This window comes from Cylas formicarius, unplaced genomic scaffold (assembly GCF_029955315.1).
Source record: "Cylas formicarius isolate icCylForm1 unplaced genomic scaffold, icCylForm1.1 PGA_scaffold_7__23_contigs__length_41026272, whole genome shotgun sequence".
In the NCBI taxonomy this organism is placed as follows: domain Eukaryota; kingdom Metazoa; phylum Arthropoda; class Insecta; order Coleoptera; family Brentidae; genus Cylas; species Cylas formicarius.
This window is the reverse complement of record NW_026844352.1, coordinates 35,804,158-35,830,522: the sequence shown is the minus strand read 5'-3', so window position 1 is coordinate 35,830,522 and position 26,365 is coordinate 35,804,158. Positions and strand designations below refer to the sequence as shown.

The 26,365-nt window shown below is 36.9% G+C and overlaps 1 protein-coding gene across 1 annotated transcript in view; it reads right to left on the bottom strand.

The window, feature by feature from the left end:
- LOC132704421 (protein O-mannosyl-transferase Tmtc3-like) overlaps positions 1-26,076 on the bottom strand; it is a 91,297-nt gene extending 65,221 nt beyond the window's left edge. The window contains exon 1 of the mRNA XM_060674414.1: positions 25,595-26,076. Within this exon, the coding sequence (XP_060530397.1) occupies positions 25,595-25,780 (186 nt within the window). The 5' untranslated portion in view covers positions 25,781-26,076. The remainder of the gene's footprint in view (positions 1-25,594) is intronic.
- Between the last annotated feature and the right edge of the window lie 289 nt (positions 26,077-26,365).

Sequence of the window (26,365 nt, the reverse complement as noted above, 5' to 3'; positions counted from 1 at the left end):
CGACATACTGAAAAGCCAGTTTCGGAAGATTTGATGGTTTCTTAAACACTGCCGCACAGTTGGCTACAAATATCAAAGAGGGCTTAAAATTATATTTTTCTACTCCCGTCTGTAAAATAGCTAATTACACACCGATCTAGCGTGCTGGAATCACAGATTTTCGGAGATATTTCCCACGCTTTGAATTTTGACGTTTGTCAATTCTGGCGGTCATGTCAGTGAATGTATTCGTGTTGTTTTGCGAAAATGTCGTATAAGAAGTATAGTATGCAACACGTTTGGTAAACTTTTTAAGTCACTCGGTCATTTAACACTGGCTTCGCTGCGCTCCGCTAGTGTCGAATAAACTCGTGAGTCAAATGTCGTTTACCGCACTTGTTGCATGATATACTTTTAATGTACTTTTTCTACTCCCGTCGGTAAAATACGTAATTACCCACCGATCTAGCGTGCGGGAAGCGTCACTTTACCACGTCAGTTTCTTTTCCCACGAATCCGAGCCACTTCGGACATTTCCGGGATTTTACCTCACGGGTTTAGGAGCAATCGGACGTTTTCGGAGATATTTCCCACGCTTTGAATTTTGACGTTTGTCAATTCTGACGGTTATGTCATTGAATGTATTTGTGTTGTTTGCGAAAATGTACCCAAAAACTATCGGTCGTAGAAAAAGTATAGTATGCAACACGTTCGGTAAACTTTTTAAGTCTCTCGATTAAAAACTCGCTCCGCTCGCATCAAATAAACTCGTGAGTCAAATGCCGTTTACCGCACTTGTTGCATAATATACCAATTAATTCAAACGAGCGGATAATAATGAACTAGGAACTGCGTCGCCGAATAGGGTCCATGACATTCCCTCGGCAACAAGCTCAGAAGGCGGCTATACTCTGGTTAGTTTTGGTTCTGAATTGCTGGTCTTCGGACCCCCTTTTGCTCTCTTGTAAAGTGCCACCGATGCCGGTACATGTATGCTGGTTGATTTCCCTTCCTTTTTTTTTTACTTTTGTGTGAATTATGTTTATATAGTACCTATTAATTTAGGTCAATAATTTATATTTTATTAGAACTTATTTTTTTAAATGTTTATGAAATATTGCACACAGCATGTTCGGAAAAATCTCGTGAATACAGAGAAATAAGATTCAAAGATTTTGATTTTTACTAAATTAAGGGTTTTATAACTTTTTTAAAATAAATCTTATGCGTCTTGTGTGCCTTTGTTAGTTTTGTACTGCTGCTATAATTGTATGCAATTTAATTAGGTATCAAAAGTTAAGTACTTCACGAATTTTTTTATAGTGCATTATTTGAAATTGCTGTATTATTTAATTATATTTATTAGTGAATTAGTTTGCTATGTCGATATTTGGCTTCGTTACGAACGCCAATGAGAATGCACAAGAGCTTCAACTCTGCTAAACGAGGGAAGAAGTATGCGTTATATGACAAATAGGTGTTATTCATTTAACAGTTAGACAGAATGGTTACAAGATTTAGTGAAACCGGAACACACGATAGAAAACGTAGTCAGGACAGGAACAGTCAAATTGATGAACGTTTTCTCTGACACTAGGTATTACGAAACAGAAAATGAACTAAACTGCTACAAATGTCAGGATTTCTGCCTGAAGAATGTTAAAACAGGTTGAATCGGCTAGTAGACGGCCCGCTACTGCCTCCTTCGTGTTTTGGTTTTGGGTAAAGGAATTCCGATTCCGGTCTTCCAGCTTTGAGGAAACTAGTTTTGTTCAATACAGCTGTTTATGATATTAGTGATGTACAGGTAAAATAAATCGACTACAGTATTTTAACATATATGCCGTTACTCCATCTGTACCACAGACATTGGCCTTGATACTGTGCAAAGCCTTATTGATATCTTGAATCGAATATAAGGTGAACTGAAATCGTTTAGTTTTATCGTATCTACTCCCCTCATATATCGCGATTTGGTCATTGACTGAGATATTTCCAAAATATTGGGCAAAATGTCTGTTAATTCTATTTGGATGTGCCAGATTAAGATTAATGTCGATAAGGGGATTTGGGCAGGTTAAACATGCTAAGTGCACAACATGTCTTTGCATCACCTCCAAATCAGCAGTGCTACATTTGTGATTTCTGTGTTTGATTTTAAATATTTTGTCTGATCTGTTTAACTGTGGAAATGTTACCAATAATTATATTCAGTGGCAATTTAAAACAAGAAATTATTATTATTAATTTGACTTTGTTTCCACTAACACCAAAAATGTGGTGCATTTTTAGAGTAGGTACAATGCATCAACCCAGGTGGTACAATTTATCTAAATTTTCAAGGTTTTATATAAAAGCTTATTATTCTGAACCCTTTGAATTAGCTTACCTTTTTCATGGTGCATAGATAGATAGAAATCTGTTAAAAGATCTAAATTTGAACTAATAATTAGCGAGTTATTATACAAAATATGTTAAGTGGTACAATATACTCGACTTTACCCTATTTTCCCAGAACAACATCCAAAAAGTCGCGATAGCGTTGTTTTACCTGGTCCCATTAAAATATATAATTTCCACTTACATATACACCTAAAACCGTGAGCTTCATTAGAAAACATTTCCGGCTTTATGACCGCACGTCGTTACGACCCCTTTGTCGACGAACGTACAAACGTAGTCTGCACAATGTACCTTTACAGCGTAAAAACGGACTCGAATGTTGTTCGGGTTGATTTCATTCGCCGCCATGCGAAATAGAACCAGTCCATCCCTCGACCGCTGCGAAGTCACTTCAACGATTCTACACGTGCGGTCGGTCAGTTTCGGTCAAGCATGTTTTCGTTTAAAGAAAGTTCACGATTTACATTCCAAACGTGCCTTGTTCAACTACGATTGCCAAATAAATTCAGGAGAATCTATTTTAATGCTATATTTAACAAATTACGTAGTATTAAATTGGTAATACACAGGGCGCCCTAGACGTCACAGAACATTACTTGTTTATTTTTTAAGATAAAAATTAATTTAAAAAATATTTGAATGTTGAGCAAGGCTTATTACCTCTCTTAAAAATCACCCATAACTATTTTTCTGTTTTCCTGTTACTTATTATTTACTTATTTTTTCTAATATTTATGAAACAACAAAATTGTATAGCCTAGTTTATGGGCGTATAAATTTTGAACGCGAGCATGGGGAAACAAAACATTTTTTTATAGAACTAACTGGTGTTAAAAGTAAATCCTTTTTATATGCCATTATTTTTCTTTTTTTTTATAAACATTGGGATTAACCAAAACTAAACAAAAGATAGCGTAGCCTAGCAGAGAAATTTTAGGATGCTATACGACTGATGTACAAGCAGGTGAAGCTTAATTTGAACATTTATTAATTTACTTTTTACAATACTTCTAGATTCCTCCTGCGTCGGTTTTTGTTGAGTCGAACTAGCTAACGTATCGCCAATCATCCTGTTGGCTTCTTCAATTTCAGTTAAGTTCTGAGCATTTTTGTAATAATATATTATGCAACAAGTGCGGTAAACGGCATTTGACTTACGAGTTTATTTGACACGAGCGGAGCGCAGCGGAGCGAGTGTTTAATAAACGAGTGACTTCAAAATTTTATCGAAAGTGTTGCATACTATACTTTTTCTACGACCGTTAGTTTTTGGGTACATTTTCGCAAAACATCACTAATACATTCACTGACATGACCGTTAGAATTGACAAACGTCAAAATTCAAAGCGTGGAAATATCTCGGAAAACATTCGATTGTTGCCAAACCCGTGCGGTAAAATCCCGGAAATGTCCGAAGTGACTCGAAACCGTGGAAAATGAAACTGACGTGGTGAAGTGTCGCTTCCCGCACGCGTAATTAGCCCTTTTTTACAGATGGTAGTAGAAAAAAAGTATTCAGTAGCCTGTGTTTCTTTAAAAAATTTATTTATTTATTTATTTTAATTTTATTTTTTATTTTAATTATTATATTAATTATTTATAAAGAGTAGCGGTAGCAAGTTTCAAAATTTCACAACAAAAATATCACAAAAAACAAGTATTAAACTATAAAGACATCTGTTTTAGTTTTTACTTTATTGTTAAATTCAACGATGGAGTAGAAACAGTCAAGTAGTAGATAATCTTTAATTTTCTTTTCAAAATCTATGTTATCTAAGAATATCATGTTGACACTCAGAAAATTATAAAAATCAAAATAAACACCCTGAATCTATGACAAGGATTTAGTAAATCATGGCCAAATTTGCTATGATAACTATGATTATCGAAATTTTTTGGTATACACGCACGATTTTTATGCGCAGTCTTATAAACAGTGGCAGACAATGATCAAGATAGTCAATTCTAGCAATAGTATTAGTATTGCTATGCGAGGAGCCACTCTTTTATCAACATACAGCTCTACAGCTCTACTATCAGATCAGAAGAATACCCTCCTGCTTCCGTGATTGAGCCGAAGCACCTCTCTGGCCGCCATCAATATAGAGAAAATTTCCGCCTGAAACACAGTGCAGTACTGACCCAGAGGGACCGACAAGCTCGATCCCATTGTCTCGCAGTACGTTTCAGCTCCTGACAGAATCTCCCATTCTGGACCCGCCGTGTACCAGACAAGTCCAGCCCAAGAGCCAACTCTGCCCTCTCTCCACTCTTCCCTTGATGAGAAGAGAAAGGTCCATTGGTCAAAGGTCATCTCGGTGATCATGATGTCACTCGGCATGCCCATGACACTGCGATCCCCGCCCAACCCTCTAAAATGTCGTACGGGCCCCGATGCCCCGATCCGCCAGAGAGGGCAAACCCACCAGAGACTCTAGGGTCCTCGTAGGTGCCGTCCTCACGGCGCCCGTTATGCAGAAGCAAGCCAATCTCTGCAGTTTGCTCCTGCTCTTTTGGTCCCCGGCCACCATGCCACTGCCCCATGCGTGAGCATAGGCACCACCATGGTACCGTAAATCCAATAGTTCTTATTGTTTGTTTTTACACGAAAAAGAAGAATTCCCCCGCAGCACTGCTCTATAAGTTAAATGAGAATGCAATAGAGCATAATTAGGTACTTGTTATCAATTGATCCTTTTGGTAGACTCGAACGAACAGTCCACTGCTCAGTTTTGCTTTCAATTCACCAACATGTTCCGACCAATTTAGTCTATCGTCGGTAACAACACCAAGTAGTTTAACTGAACTACCATTCGAATTAACTTTATTAGTTGAAATTGTCAAGTGTTGGGTTCTGTCAAGGTTCAGTTTTAAGGCGTTATTTTCGAACCAATTGCTTGGTAAATATTCAAGAGGTGCTCTGTTCCGGCGTCCCGATAAATGTCTTCGGGATAGTCTATTGTCCCTGCTTTAAACGTCTATCAAATTTCGGTAAACGAAAACCAAACTTATTGCTATTCGTGAGAAAACAGCTCACTCGTCTTACAAAACAGATGTAAGTGGTTGTAAGCTTAAGCAGACTAACGTATTCGTTTACATTTTCCTTGTGGCGCTGGCCATACAGTAGTGGGGGTAACGAATCTGTTTCCAGAAAACAGAAATATTAAAGCAAGGCGGGTCAACAAAAAAATATAAGTTATTATTTTTAATTTATAATTGACGATTTATATATATACATATAATTACATAAACACTTCGAACACAGATCTTGGCGAAACGTCTGCAGGATTATAGTCGGAGTTCAACAAGCGAACGGATGATATCCCGGAATATTTTTTTATACATTTATTTATATATACATTTATGTATTCATTACATATTAATATATAATATAATAAATGACAATGGGGCTAATGCGTTTTTTTTACAAATGTCCCGGTTTGGTGTTTTTAAAATATGGTCACCCTACTTCCGGGAACTCAACACACTATTTTGTACATGATAAATACGACTCCATAAGCTTTAAATCTGTATCCAGAATTCCATACCTTTTCATTTTGACAGTTAAAAGATCATGAGAGGCACAGTCGAAAGCCTTATTCGAGTCACACAAGGTTAACTGTGTCAAATAACCCGACTCAAGTCCCCCACCTTACATACTGCCTCGATTGACGACCTATCACAGCAACAACTAAATTGATTTTAGTGAATTACGAAGTCTGTCAATTATATTCCCGGAAAAGTGCCCGGACGGTCCGGAATATACATAAATTCTTAAAATTAAGTTATAATCCTTCGCAGTAGTCTCCCTCTAGCTCGATGCACCGGCGCCACCGTTGGATCCACCATTGGAAGCACCCCCTGAAGCCCCCTGAAGATAGGTCCCTCAGCACCCGTGTCGTGACACGTTGCACCTCCTCGACGCCGTCGTATCGGTTGCCCTTGAGGTGGGACTTCAATTGTGGAAAGAGATGAAAGTCGCAGGGGGCCAGGTCCGGGCTGTAGGGGGGGTGCGGAAGCGTTGGAATGCCGTTTTTGGTCAAAAAATCGCGAACTGCGAATGAGGAGTGGGCTGGAGCGTTGTCGTGATGCAGCACCCATCCACGTTCGGCCAATTCAGGCCGTGCACGAAACACACGGGCCTTCAGACGTTTCAAAACTTCAATGTAGAACTTCCCATTGACTGTCTGACCTGCTGGAACGTATTCGTGGTGTACAACTCCATTAATATCGAAGAATGCGATGAGCAAAGATTTCACTTTTGATTTCGACATTCTGGCTTTTGTGGGGCGCTTCCCCCCCCCCTTTCCACCCACTGCATGCTCTGTCGTTTGGTCTCAGGGTCATACTGGAACACCCAAGACTCGTCTCCGGTAATAACATTTGACATCCAGTCTTCTCCTTCCTCCTCAATTCGAGAAATCATGTCTTCACAGATGGATAAACGAAGCTCTTTCTGCTCAACTGTGAGCACTTTGGGAACCATTTTCGCGCACAACTTGCGCATCCCTAAATCGTCGTGTATCATCTGTCGAATGGTTTCCTTGTTGATACCCAACTCGTCTTCCAACATTCTGAGGCTTACCCGACGGTCTCCGCACGCGCAGGCGATCGACGTTTTGTGCCGTTCGAGAGGTGGAGGGAGCTCCCTCACGTGAATCGTCCTCCACCGACTCCCTGCCTTCCCTGAACCGCTTAGCCCACTCGTAGACAGCTGTTTTTTTCAGGCAATCATCCTTGTACACGTCGGTTAACTGTTTCATAATTTCCGCGGAACTTACACCACGTTTGACCAAAAATTTGATCACTACTCTTTGTTCAGTTTTTTTAGCACACATTTTCGCGATAAGGGGTCCAAACACGCCGATGATCAAAGTACTGTAACACACGAACTGAACAACCGATCGAGACGAAACTTGCACAGACTGACGCAGAAATGAATCCTCTTTCGAATGACGCCGTAGCATAACGAGAGTCGCAGTGTTGCCACTTTTCCGGGAATCTAATTGACAGACCTCGTAAGTTATTATCCTCAAAATACTCAACATACTCTTTTTTTAACAAAAATATTGGAGTCAATTATAAGTGAGCACTACTCTACACTATTTTGCAATAGGAAACATGATTTGGCTCGTACCCTTATTTCCCCTCCTTGTTTTAAATAATACCTTCTTATATACCATTGATTTTGTTGTTTCATAAATTTTTGGAAAATTCAAAATAATTACGGAGTGTCATTTAAGAAAACAGTTGATTGTGGTTTTAGAGAGATGTTTCTTATAAATTTTGTAAAATAATGAAAATAATTTTTTTAATTTCATTTTTGTCTTTTGAAATAACGAAGTTCAGACCTGTGACGTTAATTGTAGGAAAATCTGAGAAACATGAGGCTCGTTTTACTACCAAACGGATATGGACCATGCGACCATAAAATTTTAACCCTACACCTTTAGAAACTCGGTTTTCACCGAAATCATGTACATTTCCACCTCAATTCCCACTTTCAAATCAGTATCCCACGGGTCATCTGAATTCCCTCGTATATCGACAGCGCTTCGCTCGCAGCCCTTCCTTTGGGACGCTACCCGGCTTCATATCGCTAGATTGAATATCGATGGCACAACAAATTCGAGCATAAAATATTTTGATTCGGCACAAAATGACAAGGTTCGACTAACGCTCCTCTTCTGTTTCTAATTACCACCTCGCAAGCCTTACATCAAGTCTTCAGTTTCAGTTACGTTTAGAAGAAGCAGATGATGATTGGCGAAACGTTAGCAAGTTCAACTCAACAAAATCCGACGCAGGAGGAATCCAGAAGTTTTGTAAATAGTATCAAATTTGTTTTTGGCTTGAAACCGTCCAATATTACTGAATGATGTTCCTCTTAATGTAAGACAACGAATTTGGATTCAGCACGATGGCGCACCTCCTCGTTTTGGTCGACAAGTAACAGCATTTTTTAATAACAATTATACAATTAATAACAATTATACAGCAGTTCCTTTTAACTTGAAAGCTGTTGATGGGCTGATTGGTTTCAGAAGTTATGAGAAAATTGTAAACACAGAAGAAGAAGAATGACAAAATTATTTTAAAGGGTGTCTGAAAAAAGCGTGACGAATAAAACATATATTTTTTAAATGTAATTCTTTTTGAAATCCTTTAATTTTTTTATTAATAATAATACATACCTAAACCTAATAGTTTTTCTAATATTTTTACTTTTCTAAAAAAACACCTATCTTTGATATTAGCGTTGCTCGAGGATGACGTAAAAGATATATGCATAGGAGTTTGAGTTAGATGCTAGAGGATGTATTACTAAAAATTAACTTATCTTATTGTTAAATATCATTATGGCGCAATAAATGTTCAAAAGTATCCTATTTTCCATATCTTCTGGTGTAATAAACACGATCTTTTAACATATTCCGACAAAAAGAAATCTAGCAGTGTAAAGTCACATGATCGAGCGGGTCATCCAATGAATCCACCTTTACCAATATACAAGGTCTGTCAATTAGATTCCCGGAAAAGTGGCAACACTGCGACTCTCGTTATGCTACGGCGTTCGCGTTGTGTCATTCGAAAGAGGATCATTTTTGCGTCAGTCTGTGCAAGTTTCGTCTCGATCGGTTGTTCAGTTCGTGTGTTACAGTACTTTGATCATCGGCGTGTTTGGACCCCTTGTCGCGAAAATGTGTGCTAAAAAAACTGAACAAAGAGTAGTGATCAAATTTTTGGTCAAACGTGGTGTAAGTTCCGTGGAAATTATGAAACAGTTAACCGACGTGTACAAGGATGATTGCCTGAAAAAAACAGCTGTCTACGAGTGGGCTAAGCGGTTCAGGGAAGGCAGGGAGTCGGTGGAGGACGATTCACGTGCTCGGAGACCGTCGGGTAAGCCTCAGAATGTTGGAAGACGAGTTGGGTATCAACAAGGAAACCATTCGACAGATGCTACACGAGGATTTAGGGATGCGCAAGTTGTGCGCGAAAATGGTTCCCAAAGTGCTCACAGTTGAGCAGAAAGAGCTTCGTTTATCCATCTGTGAAGACATGATTTCTCGAATTGAGGAGGAAGGAGAAGACTGGATGTCAAATGTTATTACCGGAGACGAGTCTTGGGTGTTCCGGTATGACCCTGAGACCAAACGACAGAGCATGCAGTGGGTGGAAAAGGGGGGGAAGCGCCCCACAAAAGCCAGAATGTCGAAATCAAAAGTGAAATCTTTGCTCATCGCATTCTTCGATATTAATGGAGTTGTACACCACGAATACGTTCCAGCAGGTCAGACAGTCAATGAGAAGTTCTACATTGAAGTTTTGAAACGTCTGAAGGCCCGTGTGTTTCGTGCACGGCCGGAATTGGCCGAACGTGGATGGGTGCTGCATCACGACAACGCTCCAGCCCACTCCTCATTCCGCACCCCCCCCCCCCCCCCCACAGCCCGGACCTGGCCCCCTGCGACTTTCATCTCTTTCCACAATTGAAGTCCTACCTCAAGGGCAACCGATACGTGCCGAGGGACCTATCTTCAGGGGGCTTCAGGGGGTGCTTCCAATGGTGGATCCAACGGTGGCGCCGGTGCATCGAGCTAGAGGGAGACTACTGCGAAGGATTATAACTTAATTTTAAGAATTTATGTATATTCCGGACCGTCCGGGCACTTTTCCGGGAATATAATTGACAGACCTCGTATTTCTGTGGCTAATGATTATTTAAAAATTTTCGATGGCAATGCGGAAGAGCTCCACCTTGCTGAACCACATTTGTTGGATCTCTTCTGTAAAATACCTAAATATATCCCGTGAGTTTCTTGTCCCACCGATCCGAGCCACTTCGAACATTTTCGGGATTTTACTCAAAAACCAACGGTTGTCGAAAAAGTATACTATGCAACCCGTGCGGTAAATTTTTATTAAACACTAGCTTCGTTTCTGTCAAATAAACTCGTGAGTCAAATGGTGTTTACCGCACTTGTTGCATAATATTGTTGACTCACTCACAGAAAACGGCTAAAATATTCATTTAAAAATCAGGTGTTGGATATTGAGACAAAATGCTCGCGCACGTTCATTTTCCTGCTGATTATTTGAAGTAAACAGAAAATATACATGGGTAACTTCTTGGCGATAAGCGATAAGGTTTAAAAACCCTTCCAAAACATTACATGATATCTCTAAAATCTCGGCTTAGTTGTGAAAATAGAGTATTACGAGAAAATCGGTTTTTTATTTACTCAGAGATTTAATACACTTCTGAATTTAAATATCCACAGAGCAAAAAATACAATATCTGGAGACCATATCCGCCAATCCACTATTCGTAAAACACCGTACGTAAATATTCCCGCACTTGTCGAGAACCAAATCTGTCTATCAGACTGATTTGAATTTGGAAAAGTAACTGCGAGAGCAGGAATTAAGTAATTTCGTAGAAATTTTAAATATCGGGAACATTTTGATCGAAGAAATAAGATACAACAAATTTGTTTTTCCAAATCCCTCCCAGATATTTTTTTTTGTGAATTTTTGTATGACTTTCTTTCATCTAGGAGTATTTGTACTGCAATACCTACAATTTTTTTTATTTACTGTATCATTTAAACAAAACGTGACCTCATCAGCTGTTCGCTGGCTGACATCATTATTTAAAGCTACCCCAGAAGAACGATGAGGATTATTCTCAACTTCTAATAAAATATCTAATCTTATATTCTCATTAGTTTGTGGACGACCTGGCAGTGGACGATCTTTTACATGCCCTGTTGCTATAAAATTTCTCTGCATTTTGCTCACTCTGGATCTTGTAATGGGTCTTTCTGGGTATTTCGCGTTGAAGAAATTACAAACTTCTTCTTGAGTTCTCGTTTTGCCTCCATATCCAATAAAAATTACAGTTTCAATTCTTCGGGTTTCATTTTCTTCACTTTCTATACTGACAGAAATGTGCTTGTAACAATTTGCGAACTTTATTGGTACTAACTAGCTACTCACCTGATTATTGCAAAATTAAATTTCCGTTTTTTATTTTTTTGCTCATAAAAAGTAAGAGCAACTGTAATATTTAAATTTAATGTTGATACTTCTATAGTGAAAGGAAGAGAAATAAACAGTTTCTGGAATAACATGCATTGCATTTCCAAGCCAGATACAAGCCAACATAATTCTGACAGTATTGAAGCGATCTCTTTTACCTAACTATTTTAAATTTATATGTGAGGTGAATCTGGTAGCTCTTTATAGAATTCTTAGTCTATTTATGTTCCATCCACCGGTAAAAGCTAATTCTATACGCGGTACAAAGGCGAATCGTTGCAGTAATTGCTGGTAACGCCTGATCCAGCTCACTATTGGATTCGAAACGGGAAAAAAGCTGACTGAACGTGTCCCAAGCGTGCGCAGTAGCCAAACCGCTGAGGGATTTACTAAATTGATAATATAATCGCGTACAAAGAGCCAACACACATACACATATTCGAAATAATTCGACGATCAAAGGGGCGGGACGATGATTTCGTGCGTTAAGCTCATAGCTTAATCGGGCGTAAGTATCGATGACAGTTTGCCGCAGTGACCGATTGCAACGTCCACTTGGAGACCATTAGCTAAAATTAACTAACTAGCTCGACGACGGCTCAAATTAAATTGTTTACTTAAAACAATTTGCAAAGATTTGAGGAAGGCAATGGAGCCCAACGCAAATCTTTAGCTATTTTGACACCTCCTGTCGAGCTCCATGTTGCACATATATCTTTACATATGTAAATATTTGAACAACAATCTGAAAAAGGATTATGCTAGTAGTAACTACTCTTAGCTGAGGGCTTAATACGGTTTGAAAAACCGGGTGGGTCTCAGAATCGGATTAAGAGATTCCATGGGGGTTTAGAATTAAAAATCAATATTAGTAATGGATATTGGACATATTTGTATGTAATATGCCAGACAATGTAGACTAACAGGGCACTGGACAATTTAAAAAAGGGAAATACATGTTTTTATTTCAGTCATTTTTATTTATTTTTATTGGATATTTAATTTTTGTCTGAATAAATAATGTACAACTGTACGTACCGTAGGGTATCTTGTGCAAAGATAAAATAACATTGGTTTTATCGAACTACTTTTTTCATGAGAAAATTTTATGGATATTTCCACAACTAAGGAAGTAAGAGTGATATTTGTAACTATTTTTTCCCTTCTCAATGATGTAAAATTGGAAAAAGTTTTGTACCCGTAAGGCATCTTATTGTAGGTAAGTACCAGTCCAAATTTGACACCAGAAAAGAAATGCGTAAATTAAATCAGTCGCAAATACCCACCGATTTTCTTAATACGGTGCAGTAAAAAAAACAAACACAAGATACATTAATGACAACTAACATTTAAAGGTATTGATGAAAACTTTTGTCCATTGTTCTGTATAAATTTAACTCAGACCCTTTGCTTTAACTAAATCCGACATTTCAACTTTTTTTTATTTATGATTTTATTGTAACACAAGTGCTAAATAGTTATAGCGCCTAAAGTTAATACGGGCTTTGTACCAAGAAAAATAGTGATTGTGGTATATCACTGAGACGAGAAAAATCGGCGGTATTGAACGGCATCAAAAAAACATCTATCAAAAGGTGTGTTTATCTTAATGATACGAGGTATCATCGAGACACAAAGCAGCCTTAAAAATGCATTTAGTTTGAAATCATCCTGCACCCGATTTATTCCTGATTTTTGATTTTTTTCGGAAACCACACTTGCACTGCTTTGCTTTTGACAGCCTCGATTGTTTACCCAATTATTATAGATTAAATTCTAAATAGCCGATTTGAACGTCGCTGCGGCGTTTTCGAACGCACCGAAGTAAATAAATTTCGAGAAAAAAAGAGCGGAAAATCGATAAAATAGTTTGCCGAACACACATTACAGGGTCCGGTTTATTTTGGTGCGAGGGGAAAATATTTCGAAAGACCGATGCCATCCATAAACGTAAATATACACGCTTTTAAAAAATTTATGAGTTGTCGGATCATTCGGGGCATCGATTCAAATAATGTATTTCGGCTTTTGCATCATTAAATTGAAAACGAATAAAATAGGAACGAGGCATGCAGAATCGTTTGATCCGGTTTTGATTTGACGGTTGCAATTTAAAATAATGTTCCAACAGATAGACCATGTCAATGTGACAATTTTAAGTTAATTTAAATTTAATAGTTATATTATTAGTCTTCTCTACTGGAAAAATAAATAGTATTTTATTTCCAACCCATTTACACAAAATACAACAATTATAACTATTTTCAATTATAAAAAATGATTAACAATTCATCTACAGCATTTCAATGAATTACGTATAAAAAACAATAAAAAATAAGTAATAAAATGCGGCCAGAGTGTCTTTCATAAATTAGAATATTTAAGGATTTAAAACTGCAGTTGAATAAATATAACCACAAAATGCGTTTTAAATCCCCACTCACAATGAAATAGCATCTTGATATTTGTGGGCGCTCCGGCTTCTCTTTTCGACTAACTGAAGCGTTCGCGGCGCTCCGCTTTTACCAGAGATACGGCGCCTTTGATCTTGCTCCGTCCGCAGCGTATACGGTTAATCAATGCTTAAATATTTATTGTTCCTATTTTTTGCGGGATAGTGTGAGAAGAATATGTAATGGAAAAATTAAAAAATTTATAAAATTTAATAAAAAATCACACAATCGACTTTCCTAAAAATTTTGAGTTACTTCTTAAGTAAAGGGAAAACTCCAAGACATAGAATTGAAATTGGTCTAATTTATTAAACCAAGCGGCAATCCTGCGTCCACTAAAATGAAAACATTCTCATTCCACACCTGCTAGAGGAACCTTACACAGTTCTTTTGTCCAACCAAGTTCAAATCCAAATATTTTTTGGCGGGACCATTCCCTAATCTGTCAATTAATTTGTTTGCTGTCATTTCTGCTACTCACGATATCGCGGATGCTTTGGATGGTTGTGAAACTCATTCCAGGTGCTCCAACTGGACACTCTAATAGAGGGTGAATTAAAGACAAAAATCCCTCTTATTTTTTTTAACAAATAACTTAATACTCTTCCAGGAAATCAATATTCCTCCACCGGGCGGTTGCCGGAATTTAAGACAAATGAAAATATTTTTAAACAAATATCTTAATAATCTTCGGTGAAATCAATACTCCAGCACCGGGCGTTTAAATATTTATCATCAGAAAACACTTCCGAGCCCGGGCAGGTTTTAAAAACGCCTGGGAATGAGAACGCGCAGTAAATCATCGCTCGTTAATTTCGGAGTAAATTACGTTACGATTTTTCCCTCTTAGAGGGAAAACTTCCCGTTCTTTTATACCTTTCCGGAATTTTTATTCGAGAGCGGCCAAGACTATCGACGTTGATTCGAGCGAAAAAACTTAATAAGGCTTATTTTAGATATTGGCTTCGTTTTGACTGACGTTGGGGTTTCGCGAACAATTTTGGACAGATTATTCCGGATCAACGCAGAAAGGGAGAAAACAATACATGCAAACGGTTTTAGGGTGTTAATTTTTAAACTGTTACTTAATAAGAATTTTTCGAAAACCTAAGCAATTCGAATTTGCCAAGTCAATTTATCTCAGAGTAAGCAAAACACGACCTTACACTTTTTAAATTATGTATTCTCTGACAGGTAACAGCTACAAAGAAATTTGAACCAAAAATGACATAATAATCTTCTGGTTAGAGTCTACGATCAGAATATGTTCACATAATACTATAAACCTAATATGTATAATGAAATCAGCAAACTAAGTAACACAGATCTGTGTCGAGTTAATTGAAATTATTTGAATTCTCCCCCAGTGCAACGTCCGTAAGAACAAACTGATATTTAAATTCAAACCGAGTTTCCCCTTTTAACCCTACGCATAAATATCCTGAGTTAAGGAGTTAAAATTGTAGGTAAATAAATATGACCACAAAATACGTTTTAAACCCACGCCCACAATCAAATAGCCTCTTGGTATAAACAAACTGATCAGAGTCGATTACGCAAATTTATGCGGTAAAGTCTGTTCATAGATATAAGAAAGTGACTAACTAATGCGAATTAAGGAAAGACCCGGGCAAGCTGTAAGAATGAAATATATCCGAACAGGCCCGTACTTTGCTTAGAATTTAATTATTTGGGTTTTTGTTAGGAAAGATACAAAAAAATATTTATTTGTTTATTTATGTATGTATTTATGTTTAAATCTAAAATAAAATTAAAAATTATTTTTATTATATTTAAAAATTTATTAAAATTAAGGAAAGACCCGGGCAAGCTGTAAGAATGAAATATTGCCGAACAGGTCCGTACTTTGCTTAGAATTTAATTATTTGGGGTTTTGTTAGGAAATATACTAAACAATATTTATTTATTTATGTATGTATTTATGTTTGAATCTAAAATAAAATTACAATTAATTTTTATTACCTACTTAAATTACTTCAAATTATTCACATGATATATCAGTATCACTATCGCTATCATCGCCTGTTCTAATTATTTGTTCTATATTATTTGCAATATGGATATATAATTGTTCTGCTTTTTCTATATGTTTAACAGAATTTGCCCAACTTTGTAGATGGATGTTAAAAACTTCGCTTGCTATAAGTTTGAGGACATTGGAGTTAACACGGGGAAAAACATTGATTCGACGAATGGCAGATTTTAGTTGGTGGCAAACATGTTCAATGGGATTAAATATACAGTGGTAAGGTGGAAGCCTTAAAACTGTATGCCCTAGATTTTTTACATAATTATCACAAACGTATTCCTTTTGTAGGATCGTTTTGTAGAACCTCAATTAATAACTTTTTGGTATAATCTCCATGAAAATAAATGTCGTTATTATACATGTAGTTTTGGATTGTTGCTTTTGTGTCACATGAGGAAGGGGTTTTGGTCAACTGTCTACTGTGATAACTTGAATTGTCCATTACAATTAAGCTATTAGGAGGAATGTTTGGAACTAGCGGTGGTGTCTTCATGATAATCCAGAAAAGAATATTTAATATTTTTCGCAGACAGAGAAAGTCCATTTGGAATCCAACCATCTTTAGAGCCAGCATGCAAAATAGTTATTCTTTTACCTCTTTTTGATGGCGCGTTTATTTTACACTTATCAGTTGAGTCAACCCAACCCAACCCCCGACACTTATGATACCCTTTTCCGGGGTATCATAAGTGGCGAAATAATTGGCCTTTGTTGTTCTCTGTAAATCCTATTTTTTTTCTAGATATTCCAGTCGCCATTTCCGAATTCTAAAAGATTCCATTAAAACTTGCCTTTTGTCAATTTTTTTAAATCCAAAACCCATGTGTTGAATACACTTCCACACTGCCACATTTAGCACGGGTTTCATCTTTTTCAAGCCTCCTAATTAAGATATATAATGTAGGCACGCTTCGTTCTTCGTATAACTGGTAAATTTTACGCCGTATTATATCTTGATCACTTTCATCTACACACGAGAAATTGTCAGCATTGCTTCTTTTTTTCCTCGCTGGAATGGGATTATTCACAATTTTTCGTCCATGTGGCCGTTTCTTCTAAAGATGCTTGCTTGCTAGCACCACGTTCAATGACAGTCAAATAAACAATGTTTATAACTTATTTAGTCTCAATAGAATAGTGTTTTCTACATTTGGGCGGGAGCATCTCCTGAGATACACTAGACTCGCACATATTTTGCATAATTCGCACACGATTCAACACACGCTGTATTACACACGAAATAAGAATGATTACTAATAAACTTAGACTAAGTAGTATACCAAACCAAAGAATATTAAACTCAGGTAGGTATAAAATTATTTTCTATTACGGACCACAATTTAACCTGAAATTTAAATTCCGAAATTTTAAGTAATAATCTTGTTGCATTGTATGTTAATGACCACCCTGCATAATCCCATTCAAAAGCAATTGGTAACTTTCTTATATCTATGAACAGACCATACCTACCAGCTACTGGGAAAATTTAAATAACATTTTCTCGGAACTTGTACCTGTATCAATTTTAACATAACCGTGAAGCAATGGACCGAATCAGACCCTAATCGGATCAAGTTTCACCAAACAATACGGTTCATTAAAACGTTATAGAATCCAGGGATCGAACGAGTCCGGGGAATACGTATCTCGGGTCCTCGACGCCTAAACTACTGTGACATAATTAGAAAACTCAAATTGAGGGGGATGCTTTGTGTGTCGTAAACCAACGTCGGGGTTGGGCCTGGATGATGCGATTGTTAGTCTAGAGTGCGGTCGTCAACAACAATTTATATTGTCGACTGCACCGAATCAATTCCACATTCATGCTAGTAAACCGCCCTTAGCGGAGTGCCCTTACGAAAGTTATGCGCTCGCGTGGCAGTTGAAAGTACGGTTTGGTTGTTATGGTGCGGTGCATTTTCATCCTCTCGTATTCTTACGACTTTCAGCCTATTTACGGAGATGATAAGTTCTGTCTGTCTCCCCTGCTCATTACATAGAAATATACTTTGAATCATCTTTCACGCAGATCATTTAGGAAAGGAAAAGGCAACTGAATCAAATATAATTCATGTCATTCATGCAATTCACGACAGGCACGACATAAATAATAATGTAATTGTTAACCATATGCGATTTAAAAAACGCCAGGGAAGTCCATGATTCTACGTAAAAGAAGAAAAAAATAGATAGTAACAATACGGACTGCTTAATTGACGTTTTTTTTTAAATTAATTTTGGACACTTCATTTAATTGAGGCATATTGAATCAGCGCACCCACAAACGATTGCGCATTTACTTTTTTAAATAAGTAAAAATAATTAAGATTTATATGCGTGGCAATTGTCTCTGAATCTCCTTTTTAATTTCAGTATGACTTTCATTCCTGTCATGCAATTTTAGGCTTAAAAAAATAAGACAAAAGTATATGTCAGCGGTATATATCATCAAATTAAAAAGAACGATGAGACATAAAGTGACGGTAAGAACGCTCTTAAACATACAGTAAAAAACCTGTCAATAACGGCCTCCAAGCAGTAATGGCCGTTACATTTATTTTCAAGTGCTCAAAAATAAAGTCATTATTTATTTTATTTTATATTTTTTCTTTATTTTAACAATCAGTATACATATCAACAAGTAGGAGATACGATACTATAACACTACTTGATATACATACGTTTATTAGTTATACATGTAAAATAAATCTCGCAAGATATTCATTTAAAACAGGAGTTGCTTTAAATTTTTTAGTTTCTTCCTCCCCGCATATTTCTCGTTTTTCGGCATGGCAGGGTAATAAAACCTGTTTCGTCTGCGTTATGATTATTTTGTGGAGAATGTTCCATTAATATCAATCCTCTACGTCGTCCAAATTAACCTCTGCGAACTCACCACAAGTGTTTTAAAAGTTCTATCGTGTCGCCGGCACAAACTTTCCAACTATCCATTTGATAGTGTGAAATTTTCCATCTTCAAATTGCTTGCTGTATCCTGTGCTTTTTGTTTAAGCAGAGGCCGAGATATTGGAATGGTTTTATTTCTTGATTTCCGAAACCAGTTGCAAACGACTTGATCCAATGCCAATCCCTCCGACTTTCGAAATTTTCGCTATTGGACGAACTCAATGAACATTTTATACTTTCTGTGACTATATTCAAATTTTTCTTTTAATGATAAACGTTTCCTTATTAGCAACAGGGTTAATGCAGAACTTTTCCTATCAACAAATCCAATAACATAGAAAACCGTTTCAAACTGCTACAGCTTTAAACTAACTCTATCTCCTAACTTGAAGACGACATTTTGCAATACACACAAGATTAGCGGTAATTACCATTTAATGTGAAATTTCACAAAAACACTTAATTTCTAAAAGAATTTTACGTACTTCCATAATTATTGACCGGCCCATATCCACAGGTAAATTTATGATGGGTCATAAAAATTTAGTTTTCTTTGGCTGTGCCCGCTTTTGCCAGGTGCCCGTTAACACAGGTTTTACTGCAGATATACACAACAAAGCTTGCTAGAACTGTTTTTTTATCATTGTCGTTGTAGTATCAACCATGGAAAAGATGTTCATGGTCTGAGCAGTAGTCGCACCTATTTGCTCAATCAAAATTAAACCAAAATAATTGAAAATTCCTAACTTTCACAAAACAGAGTGTATTTAATTTACTGAACTGACTAATCATTTTCGTTGTCTTCTGTAGCGATTAATGTATTCTTCTGGGGTTTGTGCACTCTCAACTATGGATGAGTAACAATAGCAATTTTTTGATTAAACTTTCCAAATTATAGTGTATCAATGTTTGTTTTGATCAAGTGTTTTAATTTTAACCTATAAAGGAGTTGTTTCAACTACATTTTTTAAATGAGTCCCATAACATTCGTTACTAATTTCATTAAATGAAGAGGGCGCCAAAAAAACGGGTTTAATTTCGCCTTTAATGGAGGGAGCTGGACGAAGGTTGAAGTCCACGAAATGGACAAATAATGTATCCGGGCTGCGATAAATGTAATATGTTGAAGTAGCTTTGAATTATGGGACCTAATCCGTTGTTATTTCCCCCGTTTCCCGGAGTTTTAGCCTTATGAAGTTTTGTGCGGCTAACCCAAATGTTTGGGCACGCAAGCTGGCAAACATCGCTATTTCGACTGTGATTTCGGCAGTCCGGTTAGCACGCACACAATCCTTGCTATTCATAGATACACCATTTAATAGAAATTGTCGAGGAGCTGAAGGCCAGGTTTTTCCTATATTTTTAATATAAGGAGTCGACCGCCGAGAAATAAAGCAAAACAATAATAAATACTTTTATTAGAAGCAATTGCAAAAAAAAAGTTATACATCACATTAGTACGTAGTGCCGATCTGAAGACAGGATTCCTCTACAACCTGCCGACGAAAAATAGTTCGACATTGTTCCCTTACGATATAAAATAATCCACTAAATACAATAACTAATGTACAATTCTCTTAACCAAGACAATAAAAAAACAAATAAACACCTATCCAATGTGTATTGTTGGAGGAAATCACTTACAGACACCATCAACATAATAACTCAGTATAAAAACATACAACATAATAGTGAGCCACTACAATTACATTTATCTAGAACGTACAAAATTTAAATCCTTCACATTTTTATCCCCAAACTGAATTCTGTGATTTAATCTATAATTTTATAAAACATTTTATGTTCAATAGCATAGCAGGAATGGAGATTGCTGAAAGTGTCACTGCTGCCTACAAGACTTTCTTAACTATAGTTTGCCATTTGCATTGTTGGACACTACCCAGTTAAGGTATATGCGTATAAAGCAAAAACCTTCGACGATGGCGCGTTTTAAAACAACGCCAGTTCTAGGTATGTCTGCGGCAAATGAGAAGGGACTTGCGGCTGTTTATATACCTATAGCGTTCCGAATGGTTAAGCGCTGCAGTTGATGAAAAGGTGGCAAAGCGGAAAAAGCAAATAGAGAAAGGCTAACATTCGTATATAACAGTGCGCTCGGCTAGATTGTCGCATCCGCGAACAAATTTCAATACAACGCCACAAAATAATAATATAAAACACTAGACCCAATAATACACAGGACTAATGCAGTGTGGATTTCATTTCTCATTCTAGTACGACGAGGGAAACTCCGTGTCGTTTTAACAAACGGGACAAGCTAAATAAAAGTTTTTAATATTCTTTGATTCGCCCGCTGAAGCGGCAGTTTAATTTTACTTTCCGAGAAAAGGGGACATAATATAAAGGACACTTTAAGTTAATGATGGCGGATACTCTCGTCCTGAAAGATTAACGACATCTTAACGTCGGCGGGGCTATTAGACGTTACTTCAAACTGTTCCTTTATTAATTTTGTTTTCACTTTGTTCGACCTCATTTTAATACAAATCGGTTGGGTTTTGGGATTATAAAATACCATAATCCGACCCATTACCGATGTAAACCATCTAAGTAAACTAACCAAGTAAAACTAACGAGAACTAAAATTAGAAATACACAAGTGTTTATGGAGGACACCGTTATAACAAACTATGGAGCGCAGAAGGTCGATAAGTAAAAGAATACCTCGGAGAATACAAAACTTTATTCTTGATTGATGAGACTTTTCGTTTATAGTAGAGTATACTATAACATCCAATTATAAATAGAAGGTAATATCTTTATTCTTAAAAAATAAGTCGAAAATGTTGTAATACCAACCAACAAAATAACGTACAAAACTTTATTGTCTGCAGTGCAGTGCAGTATTTTATACTGCAGGCTTCTGATAAGTTCCACCGTCCACTTTAGTTCCATCAGCCTTGCTAGTTACATACGAAGCCTGTATGCACTAAAAAAAATCAAAAATACTCCAACAAAGCCCGGAGGGACGAAGTAATTATAGACAAAGGGGGATAAAAACTTTTCAAAAAGACGAACTTAGTATATTCTCGTCGCGTTTTACAACCCACAGACTTTGCGTAACTTGATCGGTCTGTGGTCGTAAAACTACGGTAAAGGATCACACACTCGAGTGAAGTAAATAATTTTAAGTGACGTTGCAGTGCGGTCGTATAACTGCAACGACAAGAACTTATTTTGGGGTTGCCGTACTTTTTACTGGACACGGCGGAGCGAGAAAGCAAAGCAGCAACCCAACTTTTAAAATGACAAAATTCAAAATCGATGACAAACTGAGTTATGTAATCGGGTGTATTTAATTGTATTGATGTTTAATAATGTGCTTAAACAAAAAGTACTACTTGTTTATGTAGCTGGACTATAAAATATTACCGGAGTTTTTAAGTCTCCGCGTACCGAAGTTATAAGATGCAAGTTACAGCAAACCAAATCAGGCGGTATTTAACTTTGGTAAATTTTTATGAAGGTTTTATGAAGATTCGGAATTCTACAATGACGTTCCAAAACTCGGTACTTCGTGCATACAAATACTGAAAGCTGCCGGATTTGTGTAGAGTTTCATCGGTGAGATTCCTTGATTATTATTAGTCCATGCAGTGAAAAATCCATTCTTACTTTTAAATCCTACTCTTAAAATACAACAGTCCGCACGGCACAGTTCTTGTCGGCTAACATCTTAAATACGGCCCTGGTTTGCCCTGGCTTGTGGTACACGTGCTGAAAAGAATAGTCCCTTCCGCTTTACAACAAGCGCATCTTTAACACATTCCGAAGTAAAAACCATAAAAGGTTGTAAAAACGGTATATATTTTGGAGAACTCTACTATTAGTTATTATTCGCATTACTACAAAATACAAAAAAATACAAAATCAGAATTCAATGTAATCTAATGCGAAATATGTGCAGTGATTCGATATTGTATAATTTGCTGTACAAAACGTTGGCGGTTTACCCATCGATATTGCCTATTTTAAGTGAGTTGGAAATATTAATCTGAGGTAAGGTAAAATAGGGTTGAATAATTATTTTTGGGCTTTTGGCAATGAAGACTAGTTACAGACAGTTACAGACTATCAACGATATATCGAGTAACCTCTCGCGACTACATAAAAGTTGTTCGCTTGGTCTTCATATCTTTTATATTCTTATCGATGCAAGCAAAGCGATAACGAACAAGGTTGGGCTGATCTTAAACTCTTATTTTTTTAAATATTTTTTATTGAGACCAACCCAACAAGCACAACGTGAAAATATTAACACAAATAAAAAGTACAACGCAACTCTTTAGAAAAATAACATAATAATATACACTTCATGCTTCTGAATTTTCGTTGTATAGTTTGAAGAAAAATGTTACTGTTCCTTATATCTGACTATATATAACCAGAAGCGCTGAAAGTTCATTCTACTGACGCCGAGGAAGCAGTTGAACACAGGAACTATTTTATTGTTGGTAGCTGTTTCGCAATTTCTGGTTCATCCTTTTGTGATGACCACTACTGTATTCCATTTACGTTTTTAATTGTTTTATCCGAAAAAATATTTCTTTAAATGAGTAACTGCGGGCATTCAACTTTATCACTAATGGCAAAAGTCCAGTGTTTAGTTTAATTGTTTCTAAAGCCAGGTTCTTTTCTTCGGGTGTAAGTGCCTGATTATATCGATCCTGATTTTTTTGTATTTCTCAACTCTGACAAAGGAGCGTTTTTTCTCTGAAAAATATGAAGAGTAACTGCATGTTTAAGCCCAATATTTAATACATTTTGGTAAATGGTAGAATCAATTTGATTTTCGTTTTATTCACCGATTTTTAATAATATACCCCATTGAGTGACGTACAACTTTAAACAATCAACAATGCTATTCCATAGCACATCACTTGGAAGGACTAAAGCGTTGCCTACTATTGGACTCAATATTGCTCTAACCAGATAGTTATCGCGAAACTACTTAACAATTTGAACTACATATTTTTTGACGTCTGGTATTTGTTAGTCTTTGCTCTGAAGAGTTCAAAATATACGTTATAACTTTTAAGTCCATCTTTTCCTCCAAAGTTTTTCTCATGACGGCCACATTTGTGTTATCTGTCACAAAAGATTTTACCTCGCAGTCATATTGTGATCTACATGAAGAAATTAGGTCACAAACTGCTTCTCCCGAAGTATAAATACTTTCGTAAAGAAGTGCTCGTCTATGTTCAAATGTTATTGTTGCACATATAACTGCCTCTTTGTTTATTTGATTTATTTGAATCTGTTGTTTTCATGTAGAACTAAAGCCATTTAAATGTTTTCACCTAATGCGTTATTTTCCACTTTCACAAACCACCAACTAAATACACGAGACGTATTCGAGAACGACAATTTACAGATGAAAGAAAAGAACTTACTTAGTTTGGATATTGTACTATATTGTTTACAGTGCCTGTAAAACATTTTGTAATTGCTATAAAAAAAAAACATATATACATTTTTTTTAAATTCAGTTGTTGATTCTTTTAATAAAAATCAAAGTTTGGACAACACTGATAACGTAGTTTATTGGTGCAGTTTTCTTCACCCAACATGCTTTTAACAAAATTGGCGCAACAAAGACGCCACTTACTGTAAAGGATATCCGTCCATATATCCATAAACCACCAAAATCATTGGATATCAAGTAATAACAAAAAATATTTTCACTGCCTATTTTAATGACTTCAATTCAGTTTTTCGAAAAATCATATCCCTATACAACAAAATTGCTTCACAAGTCCACCCATATGTGTGAGTTGGACACTTTTACAAAGCTCTTTATTACTTAAGTGTCTCTTTGTTTAGTTGAATATAGTATAATTGTTGAAGCTTTGGTTGTTCTACATCCACGAATCCATTTTTTATTTTCAGCAAAACAGCTAAAGCAAGCTGATGCTGCAGAACTCATTTTAACTTCTTTCATAAACTACAATAATCCTGCTGAAGCTTTTAGCGTATACAACTAATTAACATTTACCGGCGAGGACGAGATTATCGTGTGTCATTTCACATCTGAGGCGCGTGGAACCAGAAACACATGTTCAAGTAGATTTTCCGGACGCTTATAAAGATGAAAATTTAAATCTGCGTCTACAGACGTTTTTTAAATAGACCAAAAAATTGCGGAGTATTGAAAAATTATCGGGAAAAAAATTAATATCACAGATATATTTTTCCCGCATAAATAGAAACTTTGGAAACCGATTATATATGGTAAGGACTCAAAATTGGCATATTTTTTTTTCATTTTGCATTAAGTAATTATTATTAGACATTTAACTGCGCAATTAACCGCCACAATTTTGTAAATGAAATATTATTACATGGGAAAAAAATATAAAGTTGAAACTCTCAGTCATCAAACTAAAATCCAAAAAATGTATCTTGGGTATTGGCAGCAGTTGAAGTTGAAAACAAAATCGCTCTTCGGGCAAAACGATTTAAATTTTACATCTTAAGTAATAAATTGTGATAAAAATTCTCTTGCAAAACTCGCCATAAGGCGCAAAGCTTGGTGCTAAATAGATAATTAAACTCGATTTCTGCTGGGAAACCCCTTAAACCTTTAATTTTGATATTCGAAAGTCTTACAGTATATTAAATGGGTTTCGTGATTGGAGGAAACAACTACCGTTATCCCATCGGGTATTCACAGTTCATTTTTCTATAATTTGTTTTATTTACAAGGTGCACTTTTCTTAAGGATCCGTCTGCTTACCTTGTGCATCGGAGTACCCCAAAAATCGTTAAAGAACAAGTTAACGGCTGGCGTGTGGGGTCTCAAATCTCTGTTCTCTTTGATCGCACTAATGTCGTCGAAAACGAAATCACAGTAACAACTGTTATAATAACATGCGACGCACGTGAGTACAATCACGGCACCGAACAAGTGATTCCGTGCCATTTTCACGCGCCAAATCGTCGCTTACAGTAGATCAGACGACGTATCAAGCACCGGTGAATATGATTCTTCGTATGGTTTTAATTTTGCGAAAAGCATCTTTAAAACCGGCGGTCGCTTCTGAACCGGTCGTCGCGTCGTCGTGGATATTGACCTGCCTTCGTACAAAGAAGCAGAGGACGCCGGCTACGACTTCAACGCGGATTTGACTTATGTGCACATTGTTTTAGGCGACGAAGGAACGTCACGAACCAAGCGCGTAGACGATTTAACCAATACTAAACATCCTGGCCAAGGGTGAAACTGATTCTCGGCCGACTCTCCGGGATCGGTAGAGACTGCGACTGTGCGTCACGTGACGCGGTGTAGCGTTGGTGGTCTACGTTGCGGGGGCAGCGGCACAGAGAGCGCAGAACTTGATAGCGGTTTTTTCTCCCGCGTGTGTCTGTGTCGTGGATGCTAGTTTTTATAGGCGGCTGTAGATTCCCATGGAAACGCGCGATCCGTTTGCTGTTATTCTCGCTGCCAGGGTAATTAACGGAAATATTTGGGATAGTAAGTCGTCCGTTGAAGGTTGAATGTCGCCGG